Source organism: Bos indicus x Bos taurus, chromosome 5 (genome assembly GCF_003369695.1).
Source record: "Bos indicus x Bos taurus breed Angus x Brahman F1 hybrid chromosome 5, Bos_hybrid_MaternalHap_v2.0, whole genome shotgun sequence".
Lineage (NCBI taxonomy): Eukaryota > Metazoa > Chordata > Mammalia > Artiodactyla > Bovidae > Bos > Bos indicus x Bos taurus.
In genome coordinates, this window is record NC_040080.1 from 71697512 (window position 1) to 71717874 (window position 20363).

A 20363-nucleotide genomic window follows, 5' to 3' on the forward strand; every position below is an offset into this window, starting at 1 on the left:
TTTTTGGTGAGTCAAGCGGAAAGACAAAGTGAAAAGAGCACCAGGGCTCAGGGAAATTTGCCAATCACCTTGCCATCAAGATTTCTTTAAGTCTCTAGGCTCCCCTTGGCAGCGGGAATCTGGATGAAAAGAAAATTAATGCCAAGAACTTCAAGGCAGATTTCCCTTCAATTATTACTGCCCGGTGGCAGGAACCTGGAAAGAAGAGGTCAAGGTGTGGCTTGGCAAGAGGCAACTCCCGGGAAAGGCGCTGAGAAGGGCAGGGCGGAGAACAGACGGAGAAGGAGACACCCCGAGATGCAAGCGCAGAAAAACTTTCGGCCGCTGAAGCCGCGCGCGGCTCAGGTGGCCCTTTCCCGCTCAGGTGAGCTCCTCCCGTGCCTCCCATTGGCCAAGGCGCCCGTGGCGCTGGGAGGGCGACGCAGCCCGGTCTAGTTCAGGGTCTAGGGCGGCGCGTCACTTCCGGTAGCGCGGAGCTTGTAAAACACCCTGGAGAGAAAATGGCGGCGGCAGCGGCTTCGGCGCCTCAGCAGCTCTCGGATGAGGAGCTTTTCTCTCAGCTCCGCCGTTACGGCCTATCTCCTGGCCCAGTGACGGAGAGCACCCGCCCGGTCTACCTCAAGAAGCTGAAGAAGCTTCGAGAGGAAGAGCAGCAGCAGCACCGGTCCGGGGGCCGCGGCACCAAGACGCGGAACAGTAATAACAATAACACGGCAGCCGCCACGGTCGCCGCCGCCGGACCAGCGGCGGCGGCCGTGGGGATGGGGGTCCGGCCGGTCTCCGGCGACCTCTCCTTCTTACGGACTCCTGGGGGCCTGGGCCGGGTTTCGGCTTCGGGTCCGGAGACCCCCTTGGGAGGGCCTGGGGGCGCCTCGGCCACCCTCACGGCTGGCAGCAAAGTACTGCTGGGCTTCAGCTCGGACGAGTCGGACGTGGAGGCCAGTCCCCGGGACCAGGCCGGCGGCGGCGGCGGGAGAAAAGACCGGGCTCCGCTCCAGTATCGCGGGCTCAAACCGCCGTCGGCGCCCCTGGCCGCCAGCGAGGTGACTAACAGCAACTCGGCCGAGCGGAGGAAGCCCCACTCGTGGTGGGGGGCCAGGAGGCCGGCGGCCCCCGAGCTGCAGAGCCCGTCGGGGAGAGATGGGGCGGCGGACGACGAGGAGCAGGAGGGGGAAGACGGCGAGGACAGGGACCCGGAGGCCGAGGAGCCGCTGTGGTCCGGCCGGACCGTGAATGGCAGCCGGCTTCTGCCCTACAGCTGCCGGGAAAACTATTCGGACTCGGAGGAAGAGGAGGACGACGACGTGGCCTCCAGCAGACAGGTATTGAAGGACGACACCCTTTCTCGGCATCGGCCCAGGCGGGGCCACAGTAAGCCTCTCTCGCCGCTGCCTGCGAAATCGGCCGGCGGCCGGCTGGAGACCTCAGTTCAGGGAGGGGGAGGAATCGCGATGAATGACAGGGCGGCGGCCGCCGGGAGTCTAGACAGAAGCCGAAACCTCGAGGAGTCGGCGGCGGCGGCGGCGGAGCAGGGAGGAGGGTGTGATCCGCTGGACTCCAGCCCCATTCCTAGATACCGCGTTAACGCTAAGAAACTAACCCCTCTCCTGCCGCCGCCACTCGCGGACATGGACTCAACCCTGGATTCGTCCACAGGCTCCCTTCTTAAAACCAATAATCATATCGGCGGCGGGGCCTTCGGCGTGGACTCCCCCAGGATTTTTCCCAACAGCCTCCCTCCCAGCGCGGCGGTGGCCGCCTCGAGTTCACTCAGGATCAATCACTCCAATCATACAGGCTCCAATCATACCTACCTGAAGAACACATACAACAAACCGAAGCTTTCCGAACCCGAGGAGGAACTTCTCCAACAATTTAAACGGGAGGAGGTGTCCCCAACGGGGGGTTTCAGTGCCCACTATTTGTCCATGTTTCTCTTAACTGCTGCGTGCCTATTTTTCCTCATTTTGGGACTGACTTACCTAGGCATGAGAGGGACAGGAGTATCCGAGGATGGAGGACTTGGCAGTAAGTATTCAACCCCGTGGTGAAGGCAACAAAGGGAATGCTGTTAGTGGCCGGCTCTAGCCGCACTGGGCATTTTACCCGAGGTGACTTCAACCTGCAAGCACATGGTTTAATAGTGCAACACAACACATTGAGGGCATTCGTGTTATCTTTCTTTAAGAAAGAATATGGTTATCGTGATAAGAATGATAACCCTGTGGCTGGTTTTAAAATTTTTCTGTATGATGTATTGGGGAATTCAAAACATCTTCTAAAAGAACAAAATATTATAAGCAAGCCTGTTAGTAGAGAGCATTAAAAATGTGTGACTTAAATTTTCTTTGGGCTTTAAGTAGTAACCATATGTGGAGATACCAGTCCAGTTACTCAAAATTTGAAGTTATTTTGACTGTTCAGGAATCATAAAGGCAGTGGGTTTTTTTGTTTTTTTCAAATTGAGTTGTTCTGAAAGGCAGTGTAAGATCTCTTGAAACTGTAGTTAAATATTTTGTAATATTGCAGTGTTATATTTTGTAGGATTAAGTATATGTGTAGGTATCTCTAATTTCTTTAAAGTGAATGAATGCAGAAAGTCAGAAGGCATGCTTCTAAACTGATTGATTTCCCAGCCCAGAGCAGCTCCACTTCCACCAGTGGAAAAAAGTAGTGGAATGGCAGTGCAGGGGTTTGCAGTCACCTTAATTTGGATTGGTCTCCAGGCCCTGCCTTTTGCTTTGCTGAATGGCTGTGGGCAGTCACATTCACTCATTCATTAAGCCAGCATCATCTGTATTGAGCACTCAGGATACAGCAGTGGTTAAGTCAAGGTGTCCCTGCCCTTCAACACAGGAAGAAGATGAATACTGATCACTTTATGTTCTATGAAGGATGTAAGGATGGTGTAATTGGTGTACTGTACTATAGACAGGGCTCTACTATATAGGGCTTCCCTCATAGCTCAGTTGGTAAATAATCTGCCTGCAATGCAGGAGACATGGGTTCGATTCCTGGGTCAGGAAGGTCCCCTGGAGAAGGAAGTGGCAACCCACTCCAGTATTCTTGCCTGGAGAATCCCATGGGCAGAGGAGCCTGACAGGCTACAGTCTTCGGGATCGCAAGAGTCCGACACAGCTTAGCGACTACACCGCCACTCTAGACATGGTGATGGTGGGAACTTGGTGAAATGAGACCTGAAGCAGGATAAGACGACAGCCTTGTATTAGACAGGAGAGCATTCTGGGCAGAGGTTACAAGAGGAGGAGGAAAGGCCTTGATTTGAGCAAGGGGGAGTGAGCTAGAGTGTGAGCTTCCCTGACATAATCTGTAAAATGATGCTAATCTGGATAAGAATGATGCCTGGGAAGATTAAAAGAATGTAAATTTAGTAAGATGTACTTTAGATGTACTTTAAAGAAATTAGAGATATCTACGTGTATACTTCGGAGAAGGCAGTGGCAACCCACTCCAGTACTCTTGGCTGGAAAATCCCATAGACAGAGGAGCCTGGTGGACTGCAGTCCATGGGGGCGCTAAGAGTCGGACACAACTGAGTGACTTCAATTTCAGTTTTCACTTTCATGCATTGGAGAAGGAAATGGCAACCCACTCCAGTGTTCTTGCTTGGAGAATCCCAGGGACAGGGGAGCCTCGTGGGCTTCTGTCTATGGGGTCACACAGAGTTGGACACGACTGAAGCGACTTAGCAGCAGCAGCAGCAGCGTCACACATAATACTACAAAATGTAACATTTTGTTAGATTCAGCAGTACATTTAGAAAGATGTACTGCTGAATAGGTAAGTTCTCAATGTTAGGTCCTTCTCTCTTGTACCCCACTCCCTGAAACTTTCTACCCTTTTCACTCAACATGAATTCACTGTCATGGTTTGTATTTATAAAATTGACTTCCTAGTTCAAAATAATTAGTTTTATTTCAAAATAGTCAAAAGATGCAGTTAGCAGACTTAAAGAGTGTAGTGAAAATAGTGTAAGCCTCTGTTTGGATATAGTCAATTCTAAGATAGTCAAATAATAGATTATGACAGTCCTTAACTATAGAGGGATTAGAAGAGGACTGAAATCCAGCACTCACGTTAAGGTGCCCTGGAAGCAAGAGGGATATATATATAGAGTCCTACCCCAGATATTACAGAGATAGACAAGAAATAAAGTCTAGTATCTAGAAGTTACACTAGTGAAATTCACATAAATGACATTACCTATGAGCAGTACCTATCTGCATGCTTGTTTCTGCAATGGAACTGGTCTGGTCTGTGAACTGGCCCTTTTTTAAGAAATAAAGGGTTTGCAAGTATTATTGCTGAATCTGCCCAGCAAACACAGAGGCAGATGGTGTCATCCTCACTTTATAGGTGAGGACAGTGAGACTCAAAGAAGCTAAGAAATGTACCCACAGTTAAACAGCTAGTGAGTGACAGGACTAAGATTTGGTTTCAGATTTTTTTTCAACTATTATGCCCATCCTACTTTGGGTATTATTTATAGAAAGCTTTCTAAATTAGAGGATACTTTTATTAGAATTAAGAAAATAATTGAATACTTGGTAGGATTTCATACAGAATTTCTGTATGAAAGGTGCACAATTCTCAACTAAAGTGACTTACACATCTTTCTTGTCACTGTTAAGATGAATGACTAATATTTTCTTAGGCACGAAAATTTTAAATGGACTAGAAAGGGATAGGATTGCTAGGGCTTAGGTAACTGCCAGTCACTTTCACCTGTGTGGAAGGAAGGAAATTATAAAGTAGTTTGCACTTTAATAAGTGGTAAATGTAAGGTAGCCTGGGGGGTGGAAAGAACAGTAGCTAAGAGACAGAGAATCCAGGTCTTAGGACTTGTCAGAATGACCTTAATCAAGTTAACCCTGAGCCTTGTTTTCTTACATATTAAATGGGAAAAACAGTTTATGCTGTATGTCACAGTTGTGAGGATCAAATGACACAGTTTGTAAACAAATGTAAAGTGATATTCAAAAGTTTGGACAGCAGTTGTATTCCTGGTAAACTACAGTATATATGTGAAGAGAAATGGTTGTCATTTTTTTTATATTTACTAGAGTATTTCTTGCCTATTCAACATTTAATTTTTATTGAATTCTGTGAAATACATATTATAGATATTGATATAGAAATTTGAGTCAAAATGTGATGAATCCTTAAATGTATTATATACTTGACCTACTGTATATACTGGTAGAAAGAAGGTGCCTGTTAGTTCAGTTAGTGTGCACACCTAACGGTGAGTAACTTCACTCCCTATATTTATGTATTCTGAATCCTTTGTCACAGTATAATGGTTAGTCAGTGCTTAACTGTAGGTTTCGTTGATCAACCTGTGTGCTTATGGAAATAGTTTACTTTGAGTAATAATTTTACCAGAAGATTGTACGTTAAATGTGAGAGGAAGCTTTAGCGAGCTTTTATTACTTATCTTTTAAATTATGTATAACATATAGTAGATTAGCCCTTTTCTTTAAAAACTTATCAGTACCCTAGATTTAGTAATTAAGTTACTCTGAGTCTCTGCTTTCTCATATGTAAAATTCGGGGGTTGCCTTAGATAATGTCTATGTTCTTTCTAGCTCTAAGTTTTAAGATTCTGATTTTGAACTGCCTTACCAAAACAACTCAAGGATCAGCTTGAAGTCACATTAGATCATGACAACCCACCAAAAGAAAATAGAAAGGCAGAATAGATTAACTTTCTTAGGCTCATACGATCATTATTTAAAAGTTGTTTTTCAGTTACAAGAGACATGATTTTCGTAGAAAATTTGAACTGAGATCTATGAAGCAAAAAATGAATCAGTATTGTATGCCTCACCCCCTAGTCTCACACTCAACCCTGGCATAAATTCAAATAATAAATTAGAACTTTCTTAATGCTTTGCATGTAAATATCAATATATGCATACATATGTACATGAGTGTGTGCACACAGACATTTTCATTGAACAGTAGAGTGCCTGTTATGTGCCAAACAATATTTGAAGCTGCAGGGATATGTGGAGAACAAGGCAGATGAAATCTCTCCTCTCATAGAGTTTACATTCTAGTGGGGTTGGGGAGATGGAGACGTGAACAAATGATAATTTCAGTTAGTGATAGTTGCTAACGTGAGAGTAATGATACTAACTTGAAGGCATAGAAGTGACATCATACTGTACATATTCTTCAGCTTATTTTTTCACTTAATATTGTATCATGGTTAACTTTCCTTATAGTAAGCTTAAGTACAAAGCCATAATTTAAAAATCTCACACTTCACTTGTCCCTTTCTAACCCTTTGCTGCTGCTTAGTCACCATATTGTGTCCATCTCTTTTTCGACCCCATGAACTGTAGCCCGCTAGGCTTTTCTGTCCTTGGGATTTCTCAGGCAAGAAGACTGAGTGGGTTGCCGTTTCCTTTTCCATCTAATTCTATAAAAATGCTAAAATCTCTGCCATCCTGAAAATGCTATTTAACCCTGTTCTCTAGCTCTTACTCCTTCTCAGCCAAGATTAATGTCTCTTTCCTCCCCTACCATTCACTCAGCCTCCATCTAGTTTTTTTTTTTGCTTCACACCCTCTTCAGCATTTATTATTTGTAAACTTTAAAAAAAAATTATTTATGTATTTTTGACCATGCTAGGTCTTTGCTGCTATGGCATCTTCTTCGAGTTGCAGCGATCAGGGTTGCTCATTGCAGTGGCTTCTCTTGTGGAGCACTGTTCCTAGGGCGTATGGGCTTCAGTGGTTGCAGCGCACAGGCTCAGTAATTACATCTCGTGGGCTTAATTGCTCTGTGTTTGTGGAATCCTCCCAGACCAGAGATCGAACCTGTGTCCCCTGCGTCCGCAGACTGATTCTCATTCTCTGTGCCACAAAGAAGTCCTAGTTTAGCTTTCTTTACCCTCCATTCCCTCTGTAACCTCACTGTTTGCCTCAGTTACTCAGTTGTCAAATCCAAAAGGTTTAAAGTTCACCTCTTTGATACATTCAATACATCGACAATTCACTTTTCATGAAACTGTCTCCTTCCCAAACTTCTGTAACACCACTCTTTCCTACTTTTCATTTATTTGTCTGCCTATATTTTAAATATTGGTGGTCTTATTCTTTTGCAGTTTGCCTAGTTTCTCCTGGCTAATACCTCCCAATTTTATATTTTTTGCCTTAGATTTCTCTCTTCTGGGTTCTTGACTTAATCATTTATTAGAGAGTTTTTTCTGGATGTACCAGAAATAACAACAGCATCTGTCCTTGTCAGCTTTCATTCTTTTACTTTGTTTCTCCTGCTTTGTTCCCTGTTTTAGTTAACATTTGTATTTAATAACATGGTGCATTTCCATCCACCCAGAACTTAAAGCTAAAAATCTTAAATTTGCCTCCATTCCTTCCTTTCCTCCATCTCGCTTCCAAACTCAAATCACCGTCTAACTTGTTACCAAATCCTGAAGTTCTACCTCCTACCTGTGTTTTGAATCAGTCTCTTTCTCCTCATTCCCCACTGTCTTGCCTGAACTGTTCTAGCAGTTTCCTAATAGTTGTCTATGCTTCTGGACTGTAGCTTTTCCAGTCAACTTTTCAGTGCCAGAGGATTATTTCTAAAAAAAAATGTAATATTTCATTCATGCTTAAAATTACTCAGTGGCTTTCCCTTACTCATTAGATGAAATCTAAACTCCTTGGCTAAACTGTTCATGATCTAAGTATTCCTGCTTTTTCTTACTTCATTTCCTAATAGTCCCTCTTACCACACTTTACTTTCTGGAAAACTGGAACTTTCTAATTTCTCACCTCTGTCTACTCTTGACTCCTTATCCTCCTTATCCTGGAGTTTGGCTCATCATTTGCTGCTCAAATAAGATCTTTCCCATTCTTCATATCATTTATTTCAGCGTTTATAATTGTGTATGCCCACTGTGCCACATAGATTACAGCTCCTTGAGATAATGTTTCTACAGGAGGAATTGAGTACACTGGTACAGGCTTTTCACTCAGTTCTGTGTTTGAATTCCTCCTCTCTCGCTTGACCACAGGGTCATGAGCCTGGATGACTGAAAGAACAGTAATACCATTGACGGGGATTTAGTTCAGTTCAGTTGCTCAGTCGCGTCCGACTTTGCAACCCCATGAATTGCAGCACGCCAGGCCTCCCTGTCTATCACCAACTCCCGGAGTTCACTCAAACTCATGTGCATCGAGTTGCTGATGCCATCCAGCCATCTCATCCTCTGTCATCCCCTTCTCCTCCTGCCCCCAATCCCTCCTGGCATCAGGGTCTTTTCCAATGAGTCAACTCTTCACACGAGGTGGCCAAGGTATTGGAGTTTCAGCTTTAGCATGAGTCCTTCCAAAGATCACCCAGGACTGATCTCCTTTAGAATGGACTGGTTGGATCTCCTTGCAGTCCAAGGAACTCTCAAGAGTCTTCTCCAACACCACAGTTCAAAAGCATCAATTCTTCGGCACTCATCTTCCGTCACAGTCCAACTCTCACATCCATACATGACCACTGGAAAAACCATAGCCTTGACTAGACAGACCTTTGTTAGCAAAGTAATGTCTCTGCTTTTGAATATGCTGTCTAGGTTGGTCATAACTTTCCTTCCAAGGAGTAAGTGTCTTAATTTCATGGCTGCACTCACCATCTGCAGTGATTTTGGAGCCCCCCAAAATAAAGTTAGCCACTGTTTCCCCATCTATTTGCCATGAAGTGATAGGACCAGATGCCATGATCTTCGTTTTCTGAATGTTGAGCTTTAAGCCAACTTTTTCACTCTCCACTTTCACTTTCATTAAGAGACTTTTGAGTTCCTCTTCACTTTCTACCATAAGGGTGATGTCATCTGCATATCTGAGGTTATTGGTATTTCTCCCAGCAATCTTGATTCCAGCTTGTGCTTCTTCCAGCCCAGCGTTTCTCATGATGTACTCTGCATATAAGTTAAATAAGCAGGGTGACAATATACAGTCTTGATGGGGATTAGAGATGCTGAAAAGGGATTTTGGGGGGGAAAGGTGGCATAGAGAAAATTAGTTTATTTGAAGCTTATTTTTTGAGTTATTCAAGTGGAAATAACCAGTAGGCTATTGTAGTTACACAATTGGAATAAAGATGAGAGAGTGGTACATAATGTGAAAGTAAAGTGCTGTTTATTAAAGGAATAGATAACTTTTTAATATTTGTTTCTTTTTTTTTAATATGGGTTTTTCTTTTTCAAGACAAAATCAAGTGCTACAAAGGGTACCGTAGTTTTTTTAAATTATATTTTTACTTTTTCGAGCAGTTTGACTAGCCAAAATATCTAAAACTTTGTATCTGTAATAAAATAGGTATAAAGAATTTTGAAAATTATTTGTTGCTCTCAGTCTTGAAGAATGAAAGCTGAGTGAGCTTGAAGTTTTTAAAAGTTGACCACTTTGTAAGAAAAAAATTCTTAAACTTCCAAGAACATTCATGGGAAAACCAGCGGTTTGTATACCTCAGTTTGATGATTTGAGAAATTAAAATCTACTGTATAAAATGTCTTTTATCTGAAAATTATCTCTAGCATAATTTAAAATACAAATCATCAGAAAACTTGTAAATTCCCTATGAATATATTCATGGAGTCTAGTTTGAAACACTGGCATAAATATCAGGGCTTGGATCATTAAGAAAGAAACCTGGGTTTGAATTTGGGCCTTTCCTCTTGGTAGCTTTTTTATTGAAAGCAAGTTGCTGAACCACTTTAAACCTCAATTTTCTCACCTGTAAAATAGAGTTGTGAGAATTAAATGAAATAATGCCTGTAAAGTACTTGGCTCAGTACATGACACATAGTAATAATAATAGCTAATCCTTAATGTAGCACTTTGTGCCAGGCACTGAACCTAAACAATTATAATTGTTATGTAATCTTCATGATGCAGGTATTTATCTGATTTTGTCGATAGGGAAACTGAGACACAGAAGTTACGTAATTTGCCTGGCGTCATGAGTGCAGAGGCAGTGTTTAGATCCAGATAGTGGCCCTTAACCACTCTGCTAGATTGCCTTTTAATGTGTGTAAGTACATAAAGGCTCTGTATATGTCCTCTACTATTGTTTTTATCTAGACAATTATCAAAGATGTGGATAGGTGAAGCAGCTTAATACATGAAATCCTAGAGTGCCAAGGGTAATCTGTGAAACTTCATTAGGACAAGAAATTACAAATTTTTACTCACTTGACATTTAGGAATGGTGTGGAACCATTTATCCTTCCTTAGATTTTAGATTAATCAATTCACTGATGTATAAGGAGGGCAGTCTGCTGCAATATAATACAAGTTACATAATATATAAAACCATAAGTATATGATACTATTTCTAATTCTTGAAAGATTGACCTAGTTTCAAAAGTGGTGGGGAAAGTGGTCCTCTGATTTGTATTACCACTTTAAAACTTAAGTTTTCCATTGTTCATTTTCAAGATGTAAAAATCTTTTAAGTATAATACATTTGTTCTCTCATTTGCACCTTTTAAAAGAGCTTTGTATGTATTTTCCTATGCTTATAATTTATTTCAGTGAGAATGAAGCATTCTAGAATTTCCGGGATTTTTAAAAAATTAGATATTTTCATTATTTCTCAGTAGAGTTATGAAGTCTTAAAATAACTTCTTGCTGAGAAGTGTTTTATTTAAGTGAAAGGAACCTTTGACCAAAGAGGTTATAACATCAGTGCAAAGAGATATTTATCTAGTTTATAAGAGTTTAAAACTGAAGTAATCTTTAAAATATTTGGTAGGCAAGTAATAGTAGCTTCTTTATGAAAACTATATTACTAATCGTGTATCTTTATTCTTATCCTGTATTAAGTATACATGCAGAATTGCAACTATTTAATTTGGGAACCAAGCCCATACTAATTGTATAAATTATTAAAACAGTTATTGTCTCATAGCTTTAGACTTTGACTTTCATACTCAGAATTTATTTTTAACAGATTTTAAAGTGAACTGGTAGCAGTGTATTTGGATTTTGCTGTTTTAAGAATGTATGTTTTAACCTGAATCTCACAAGTGGTAGTTTAAAAAACAAAACAAAACTTGATCTAGTTAATATTCTTCATTAACGTCACTCTGAAAAGTAGTTTTTAAGGGGGAAGTGTTTAGGTTTTAGTTTTTATCGAACATTTTTATGGTTAGGTTTTACATGTTTTATCTTATTCTTTTGAAAATACATTTCTAAGGAATTACCTTTTTAAAAGGATTATAAAAATTTATACCAACAGGTAGAAATATCTGAAAATAAAGTAACAAGTCTATCTTATAGAAACCATCATTATTACTTTTACAAGGTCTTAATTGTTTTTCTTTATTCTAGAGGTATAGATTTTTTTTTTTTTTTTTTTTTTTTAGAGGTATAGATTTTAAGGAGGCTTCCCAGGTGGCTCAGTGGTAAAGAACCACCCTGCCAATACAGGAGATGCAGCAGAGCAAGTTCCATCTCTGGGTTCAGATAGAGGAAATGGCAACCCACTCCAGTATTCTTGCCTGGAAAATCCCATGGACAGAGGAGCCTGGTGGGCCACAATCCATGGGGTCTCAAGGACTTGGACATGACTGAGTGACTGAGCACACACATAGAGTTCAAAGTTACGCCAATTGTTTTGTCTTGATAGCAGAGTTACTGCTCTGTGTCCATAGTTTTTTGCTTAGAATGTTTTTGCACAGTGACTTATGCATTCATTTTTATAGCTGTATTGATATCAAATGGCAAGTTAATATTTAGAAATAAGGCTTGGGTGTAAAACTTTGCAAGTTAGTGACAAGTGATGAAGAATGTACCAACAAAATTGCTTCCCTGTCTTGAATATACATGAATGGGGAAAAAATCCTTTAGGGGCAATGCGCATTTTAACACATGGAACATCAATTTTATTTTGCAGTTTGAGACCTCTTTTACATGTATATATGTACAAAAGGAATTTGCTAATTGTGGCTATTCCAAAAAGCACTTTGTACTTACAAAGGAAACTTTTGCTCTGTAGGAATTCACCTAGGTATAATTTTTAAAATTTACATATAAAGAAAGTAATTGAAATTAATTGGCAGAGGGAAATTTATAGGCTATCTGTTTCTTCTAGTACCTGGGGTGTGGCTTAGAACCTTGCTCAGCCTTAGTAATGACTTCCTAGATTAAGGATACCTATTAAAGTGGAAGTGGAGTCGCTCAGTCGTGTCCGACTCTTTGCGACCCCATGGACTGTAGCCTACCAGGCTCATCTGTCCATGGGGTTTTCCAGGCAATAGTACTGGAGTGGGCTGCCATTTCCTTCTCCCGGGGATCTTCCCGACCCCGGGACCAAACCCAGGTCTCCCACATGGTAGACAGACGCTTTACATTATGAGCCATACCTATTAAGGTATCACAAATGCTTGCTTTCTTGAATTAGTTCACTTGAAGAAACATTGTTTCTCCTAGTCAATCATCCATTTACTCACTCATAAATTATTTATTGGGCACCTCCAACCAGTCCATTCTAAAGGAGATCAGTCCTGGGTGTTCTTTGGAAGGAATGATGCTAAAGCTGAAACTCCAGTACTTTGGCCACCTCATGCGAAGAGTTGACCCATTGGAAAAGACTCTGATACTGGGAGGGATTGGGGGCAGGAGGAGAAGGGGACGACAGAGGATGAGATGGCTGGATGGCATCACTGACTCGATGGATGTGAGTCTGAGTGAACTCGGGAGTTGGTGATGGACAGGGAGGCCTGGTGTGCTGCAGTTCATGGGGTCGCAAAGAGTCGGACACGACTGAGTGACTGAACTGAACTGAACTGAACAGATGTGATTCTAGAGGATGAGTATATGTTTTGTAGAACTGTAGGAGTGATCCATTTTCCCAACACACCACCTTCCTCCTCTCCCCTTGCAGTATCTTCTCCTAAATTTATGTACTACCTAGTGCATCATTGTTTCAGATTTGTATATTGTAACTTGGAAAAGATGACTTTAAAACTTATTTTCTGCAAATTTGAATACTCCCTGTGATAAAGTTTACCACAAAAGAAATAGTTTCATTTCTTACAGGACTTTAGAAGTAATAAAGTGTATAGCTTGTAAGAAGTTGCTGAATAGCACAGGGAGCTAGGCCTGGTACTCTGATGACCTGGAGGGGTGGGATTGGGGGAGTGGAAGGGAGGATCAAGGAGGGGATATGTGTATAGTTAGGGCTGGTTCACGTTTTATTATGCGGTGGAAACAATGTCGTAAAGTGATTATCTTCCAATTAAAAATAAAAAAATGTTAAAAGTAAAAAAGAGATAAGAAGAATGAATTTATCCAAAATGAAAATGTTACCAACTTGAAGCGTTTACGACTGTGGTTCAAGATGTTCTAGAAGTATTCTTACAACAAAAGTTTTGTTTTTTTTAAATGTCATCTTTAAATCTCCCTTCATTTGGATTGTAAAGCCTTACATGATAAAAGTGTTTACTAAGAACTTTCTGTATTCAAGCAGTTTATCTTAATTTACATGAAGGGAGCTATTAATATTTATCTCCATGGGGAAATTGAAATACAGAGGGAAAATGGTTAGATTTGCCTTGTGTTAAGATCCCACCACCAACTAAGTTTTCAAGCCAGCATTTGAACCCATGATCTGACTTAAGAGTCCACAATCTTAGCCACTGGGAAGCAGTAGATTTTCTTAATGTATCTTTTCTCACGTAATAACTTTATTGGGGCAGGTAAGTCACTCGTAACCTCTGGGCGTTGATTTTTGCATCTGTCAAATGAGGGGATAGTAAAATCAACTTTACTTACAGCCATGACTTTTGTAGGGCACCGATGTGATGTTTGTGGAAATGCTTTCTAGAAATTAGAAGTGATGTATAACTATGTTACCTTTTATTTTTTTAATTGGAGGATAATTGCTTTACAGTGTTGTATTGGTTTCCTCCATATAACAACGCGAATCAGTCATAACTCTGTGCGTGTATGTCTGTATCTCAAGAAAGATTTTGAGCCCTCATCCCACCCCTTGAGATCGTCACAGAGTGCCAGGCTGGGCTTCCTGTGTTATATAGCAGCTTCCTGCTAGCCATCGATTTTACACATGGCAGTCTGTATATGTCCACACTACTTTCTTAATCTGTCCCACCCTCTCCTGCTATTTTTCATGTCATAAGTTAGAATTTCCCAACAATAGTAGTTTAAGCAGCTTGTGTTCAGCACTATGACATGTCCTGCTACTGCTAAGTTGCTTCAGTCGTTTCCGACTCTGTGTGACCCCATAGACGGCAGCTGACCAGGCTCTGCCATCCCTGGGATTCTCCAGGCAAGAACGCTGGAGGGGGTTGCCATTTCCTTCTCCAATGCGTGAAAGTGAAGTCCAACTCTTAGCGACCCCATGGACTGAAACCCACCAGGCTCCTCCATCCATGGGATTTTCCAGGCAAGAGTACTGGAGTGGGGTGCCATTGCCTTCTCCCATTATGATGTTAATAAGTAATAGAAGAGTTGGTTAAATTTATAGCACCTATCAGAATTTTTTAAGCTGTCTCTCAAACTGTCCGAGTAGATAAAAGGAGTCATCTTTTTCTATTACCTAATTAGTGCCTTATTTCTAGGTGCTGAAAAAGAATTTTCTTAACTTTGTTGTTCCGTCGCCAAGTCACATGGGACTCTTTTCGACTCCATGAACTGCAGCACGCCAGGCTTCCCTGTCCTTCACTATCTCCCAAAGTTTGCTCAGACTTATGTCCATTGAGTCATTGATGCCATCCAACCATCTCATTCTGTCGCCCTCTTCTCCTTTTGCCTTCAGTCTTTCCAAACATCAGGGTCTTTTCCAATGAGTCGGCTCTTTACATCAAGTAACTGAAGTATTGGAGCTTTAGCATCAGTCCTTCCAGTGAATATTCGGGGTTGATTTCCTTTAGGATTGACTGATTTGATCTCCCTGCTGTACAAAGGACTCTCATGAGCCTTCTCCAACACCACAGTTTGAAAGCATCAACTCTCAAATCCATAAATGGCTACTGGAAAAACCATAGCTTTGAATATACATACCTTTTTCAGCAAAGTGATGTCTTTGCTTTTTAATATGCTGTCTAGATTGGTCATAGATTTTCTTCCAAGGAACAAGCGTCTTTTGTGGCCTCAGTCAACTGTCCGCAGTGATTTTGGAGCCCAAGAAAATAAAATCGGTCACTGTTTACACTTTTTCCCCATCTATTTGCCATGAAGTGATTGGACTGGATGGCATGATCTTTTTTTTTGAATGTTGAGTTTTAAGCCAGCTTTTTCACTCTCCTCTTTCATCCTCTTCAAGAGGCTCTTTAGTTCCTCTTTGCTTTCTGCCACCATCAGGGAAGCCCCTTATCTTTACAGTTATATTAATTTAATAGGTTATGAAACAGTTTGAAATTAGATTTTAGCCTCCTTGACCGTTAGATTTGCTGATAGGAAAGATGGGGTGCTTTAATCCAAAATATAGTAGTGAATTTGAAACAGAAAAACGTCTCTTAGAAGTATAGATGGGTCTTAGAGTAAGCTTCGGAGAAGGCAATGTCACTCCACTCCAGTGCTCTTGCCTGGAAAATCCCATGGACGGAGGAGCCTGGAAGGCTGCAGTCCATGGGGTCGCTAAGAGTCGGACACAACTGAGCGACTTCACTTTCAGTTTTCACTTTCATGCATTGGAGAAGGAAATGGCAACTCACTCCAGTGTTCTTGCCTGGAGCATCCCAGGGACGGGGGAGCCTGATGGGATGCCGTCTATGGGGTCGCACAGAGTTGGACACGACTGAAGCGACTTAGCAGCAAAGTAAGCTTCTGTTAACATTATCTGAAGAACAGACAGTACTTGGAGCTGGTAGGGAAGAATGGCCTGTCACATGCTGTTCTTCAGCTAGTTTGTAAGATAGGATACTGTGAGTACTGTTACTACTAAAGTGGAAAGATGAGGTGTGCCCCTATGAATAGGCAGTAGATTGAACAGGGAGTAATGAAGAGATTGGGGGGTATAAAATAATAAAATGAATTTGATAAACAACATCATGCTGATTTAATAAGGAATTTAAAGTGCATTAGGATCTTTGGTCTCCTAGTTAGTTCATATGTAGAACATAATGAAATTTTCATCCCATTTTGCATTTGAAATTGTATCAGAGATATGGTTTTAGACCAGAACTGTCTCAGAAACGTAGTATAAGCCATTATGTAATTTTAAGCCATATGTAATTTTAGTTTTTCTAGTAGCAACATTAAGATGTAAGACAGGTTTACTTAATCTGGTAATCTAGAATATTATCATTTCAATGTAGTCAGTTTAAAAATTAGATATTTTGCATTCTTTCTATATAAGAATGTATGGCACTAATAGCTGATTTTATACTCACACTGTCTCAGTTCAGACTAGCTAAATTTCAAGTGGTCAGTCGCACAGGTGGCAAGTGGCTACTATGTAGAATAGCACAGGTCTAGACTGCCCTGAGTTACGGAGTTATGTTGGTATAATAAGATCTAACAACTGCTAATTTTTGAATCTTAATAATGTGCCTTGCATTGTCTTGTCTATAATATTTTCACTTAATCTTTATAATAACTTCATGATGTAGCTTTGCTGTCTCATTTTGTAGATACAATGAGGTATAAGAGATATTAATTTAAAGTCTAGGGTCAAACATGTAGGACAGCAGGGATTTAAAACCAAGTCTGACCCTAAAATCCTCGTCCTTTTCACTGTATTGCACTGTTGTAAAGCATAGTCACTTGCCTAAGGCAGGTTGGTGAGTGAGATTCACTTCTTCCACTGCTCAGTCATTTTTGATTCACTGCAGTGACTTGATTTAATTAATCCTTATTTTAAAGTATAAATACAGATCATTTTAGTTTAACCTAAAATGGAATCGGTATCCCCTAAATTCTTCCTTATATTTCTTTTGGGGAATATTCTTTATATTCTTTTCACCATTTCCTGTTGTAAACTGCTTTGTATAGCTCTTCAAACTAGACATGTAGGAGGAAAAAAATGACATTTTGATTCTGGCACATGACTGTTTTGGGAGATAAGGAAAAAGTCAGCTACTGTTGAGAAAAATGAAAATAGAAATAATTAATAAAACTTTTGTTGTGGTAAAAAAAAATTTATAGGTTTTAGTACTTTAGTTTGAGAAAGATTTCAGTCAGTCAGTTCAGTCATTCAGTTGTGTCCAACTCTTTGTGACCCCATGGACTGCAGCACGCCAGGCTTTCCTGTCCATCAACAACTCCCTAAGCTTGCTCTAACTCATGTCCATCAAGTCAGTGATGCCATCCAGCCATCTCATCCTGTTTTGTCCCTTCTCCTACCACCTTTCCCAGCATCAGGGTCTTTTCCAATGAGTCAGTTCTTCACATCAGATGGCCAAAGTATTGGAGTTTCAGTGTCACCATCAGTCCTTCCAATGAATATTCAGAACTGATTTCTTTTTGGATGGACTGGTTAGATCTCCTTGCAGTCCAAGGGACTCTCAAGAGTCTTCTCTAACATCACAGTTCAAAGCACCAATTCTTCGGCACTCAGCTTTCTTTATGGTCCAACTCTCACACCCGTACATAACTACTGGAAAAACCGTAGCTTTGACTAGATGGACCTTTATTGGCAAAATAATGTCTCTGCTTTTTAATATGCTGTCTAGGTTTTTCATAACTTTTCTTCCAGGGAGCACGCATCTTTTAATTTCATGGCTGCAGTCACCATCTGCAGTGACTTTGGAGCCCAAGAAAATAAAGTTTGTCACTGTTTCCGTTGTTTTCCCACCTACTTGCCATGAAGTGATGGGACCAGATGCCATGATCTTAGTTTTCTGAATGTTGAGTTTTAAGCCAGCTTTTTTCCACACTCCTCTTTCATTTTCATCAAGAGCCTCTTTAGTTCTTTGCTTTCTGCCATAGGGTGGTGTCATCTGCATATCCGAGGTTATTGATATTTCTCCTGGTAATATTGATTCCAGCTTGTGCTTCATCCAGCCTGGCATTTCGCATGATGCACTCTGCATATAAGTTAAATAAGCAGGGTGACAGAATACAACCTTGATGTACTCCTTTCCCGGTTTGGAACCAGTCTGTCGTTCCATATCTGTTCTAACTGTTGCTTCTTGACCTTAAACTAAACTGAATTTGACCTTAAACTGAGAAAGATTAGGGGTGGTCTTATTCATCACGCTCTTTGGTTTATAAAACATCTCAGTTCTTTTGCATGGTGTTATTTTATGGTGAATTTACACTTAACATTTAATGAATTTGAATACCTAATGTTTGCTCATAAAGGCAAGTTGTTTGCTTCTAGAAGGAAAAATGAACAGTCTATGATTTTTGAATGGTTGTCTTCGAAATCATGTGTAAAATAGTTGTTTAAACTTGAAAGATGTCTAACTGCACTGTTTTAAGTTTCCAGGCTAGCCCATAGAAAGTTATTTAAAACCATGTCATTTTACAAAAGATACATGCACTCCAGGGTTCATAGCAGCTTTATTTATAGTTGCCAAGATAAGCAGCCTAAGTGTCCATGACAGATGAGTGGATAAAGATGTGTATATACACAGATGTGCACACACACACAATGGAATAGTACTCAGGCATAAAAAAGCAACAAAGTTTTGCCTTTTGCAACAACATGAATGGATTGTAGGGTATTATGCTAAGTGAAATAAGTCAGACAAAGGCAATTCTATGATATCATTTGTATGTGGAATGTAAAAAAAACAACAACAAACTAGTGAATGTAAGAAAAAAGAAACAGTCTAACAAATACAGTGAGCAAACTAATGGTTACCTTGGGGGAGGTAGAGACAGGAAAGGGGAGAGGAGCAACAAAGAGGTAAGGGATTAAGAGGTACAAACTGTTACGTATAAAATAAGCTACAAGGATATATTGTACAACACAGGGAATATAGCCAGTGTTTTATAATAACTATACATGGAGTATAACCTTTAAAAATTGTGGATTACTATATTGTATACCTGTAACTTATATAATATTTTACATCAACTATATAATATTGTACATCAGATCAGATCAGATCAGTCGCTCAGTCGTGTCCGACTCTTTGCGACCCCATGAATCGCAGCACACCAGGCCTCCCTGTCCATCACCAACTCCCGGAGTTCACTCAGACTCACATCCATCGAGTCGGTGATGCCATCCAGCCATCTCATCCTCTGTCATCCCCTTCTCCTCCTGCCCCCAATCCCTCCTAGCATCAGAGTCTTTTCCAATGGATCAACTCTTTGCATGAGGTGGCCAAAGTACTGGAATTTCAGCTTTAGCATCATTCCTTCCAAAGAAATCCCAGGGCTGATCTCCTTCAGAATGGACTGGTTGGATCTCCTTGCAGTCCAAGGGACTCTCAAGAGTCTTCTCCAACACCACAGTTCAAAAGCATCAATTCTTCGGCACTCAGCCTTCTCCACAGTCCAACTCTCACATCCATACATGACCACAGGAAAAACCATAGCCTTGACTAGACGAACCTTTGTTGGCAAAGTAATGTCTCTGCTTTTCAATATGCTATCTAGGTTGGTCATAACTTTCCTTCCAAGGAGTAAGCGTCTTTTAATTTCATGGCTGTAGTCACCATCTGCAGTGATTTTGGAGCCCAGAAAAATAAAGTCTGACCCTGTTTCCCCATCTGTTTCCCATGAAGTGGTGGAACTGGATGCCATGATCTTCGTTTTCTGAATGTTGAGCTTTAAGCCAAGTTTCTCACTCTCCACTTTCACTTTCATCAAGAGGCTTTTTAGTTCTTCACTTTCTGCCATAAGGGTGGTGTCATCTGCATATCTGAGGTTATCGATATTTCTCCTGGCAATCTTGATTCCAGTTTGTGTTTCTTCCAGTCCAGCGTTTCTCATGATGTACTCTGCATATAAGTTAAATAAACAGGGTGACAATATACAGCCTTGACGAACTTCTTTTCCTATTTGGAACCAGTCTGTTGTTCCATGTCCAGTTCTAACTGTTGCTTCCTGCATACAAATTTCTCAAGAGGCAGATCAGGTGGTCTGGTATTCCCATCTCTTGAAGAATTTTCCACAGTTTATTGTGATCCACACAGTCAAAGGCTTTGGCATAGTCAATAAAGCAGAAATAGATGTTTTTCTGGAACTCTCCTGCTTTTTCTGTGATCCAGCAGATGTTGACAATTTGGTCTCTGGTTCCTCTGCCTTTTCTAAAACCAGCTTGAACATTAGGAAGTTCACGTTCACATATTGCTGAAGCCTAGCTTGGAGAATTTTGAGCATTACTTTACTAGCGTGTGAGATGAGTGCAATTGTGCGGTAGTTTGAGCACTCTTTGGCATTGCCTTTCTTTGGGATTGGAATGAAAACGGA

General features: G+C 40.9%; 1 protein-coding gene across 1 annotated transcript in view; it reads left to right on the forward strand.

Annotated features, from left to right (window-relative positions):
- Positions 1-462: 462 nt before the first annotated feature.
- The window catches only part of LEMD3 (LEM domain containing 3), a 73598-nt gene continuing 53697 nt past the window's right edge, over positions 463-20363 (forward strand). Inside the window, exon 1 of the mRNA XM_027542449.1 lies at positions 463-2028. Coding sequence (XP_027398250.1) covers positions 501-2028 — 1528 coding nt within the window. The 5' untranslated portion in view covers positions 463-500. The remainder of the gene's footprint in view (positions 2029-20363) is intronic.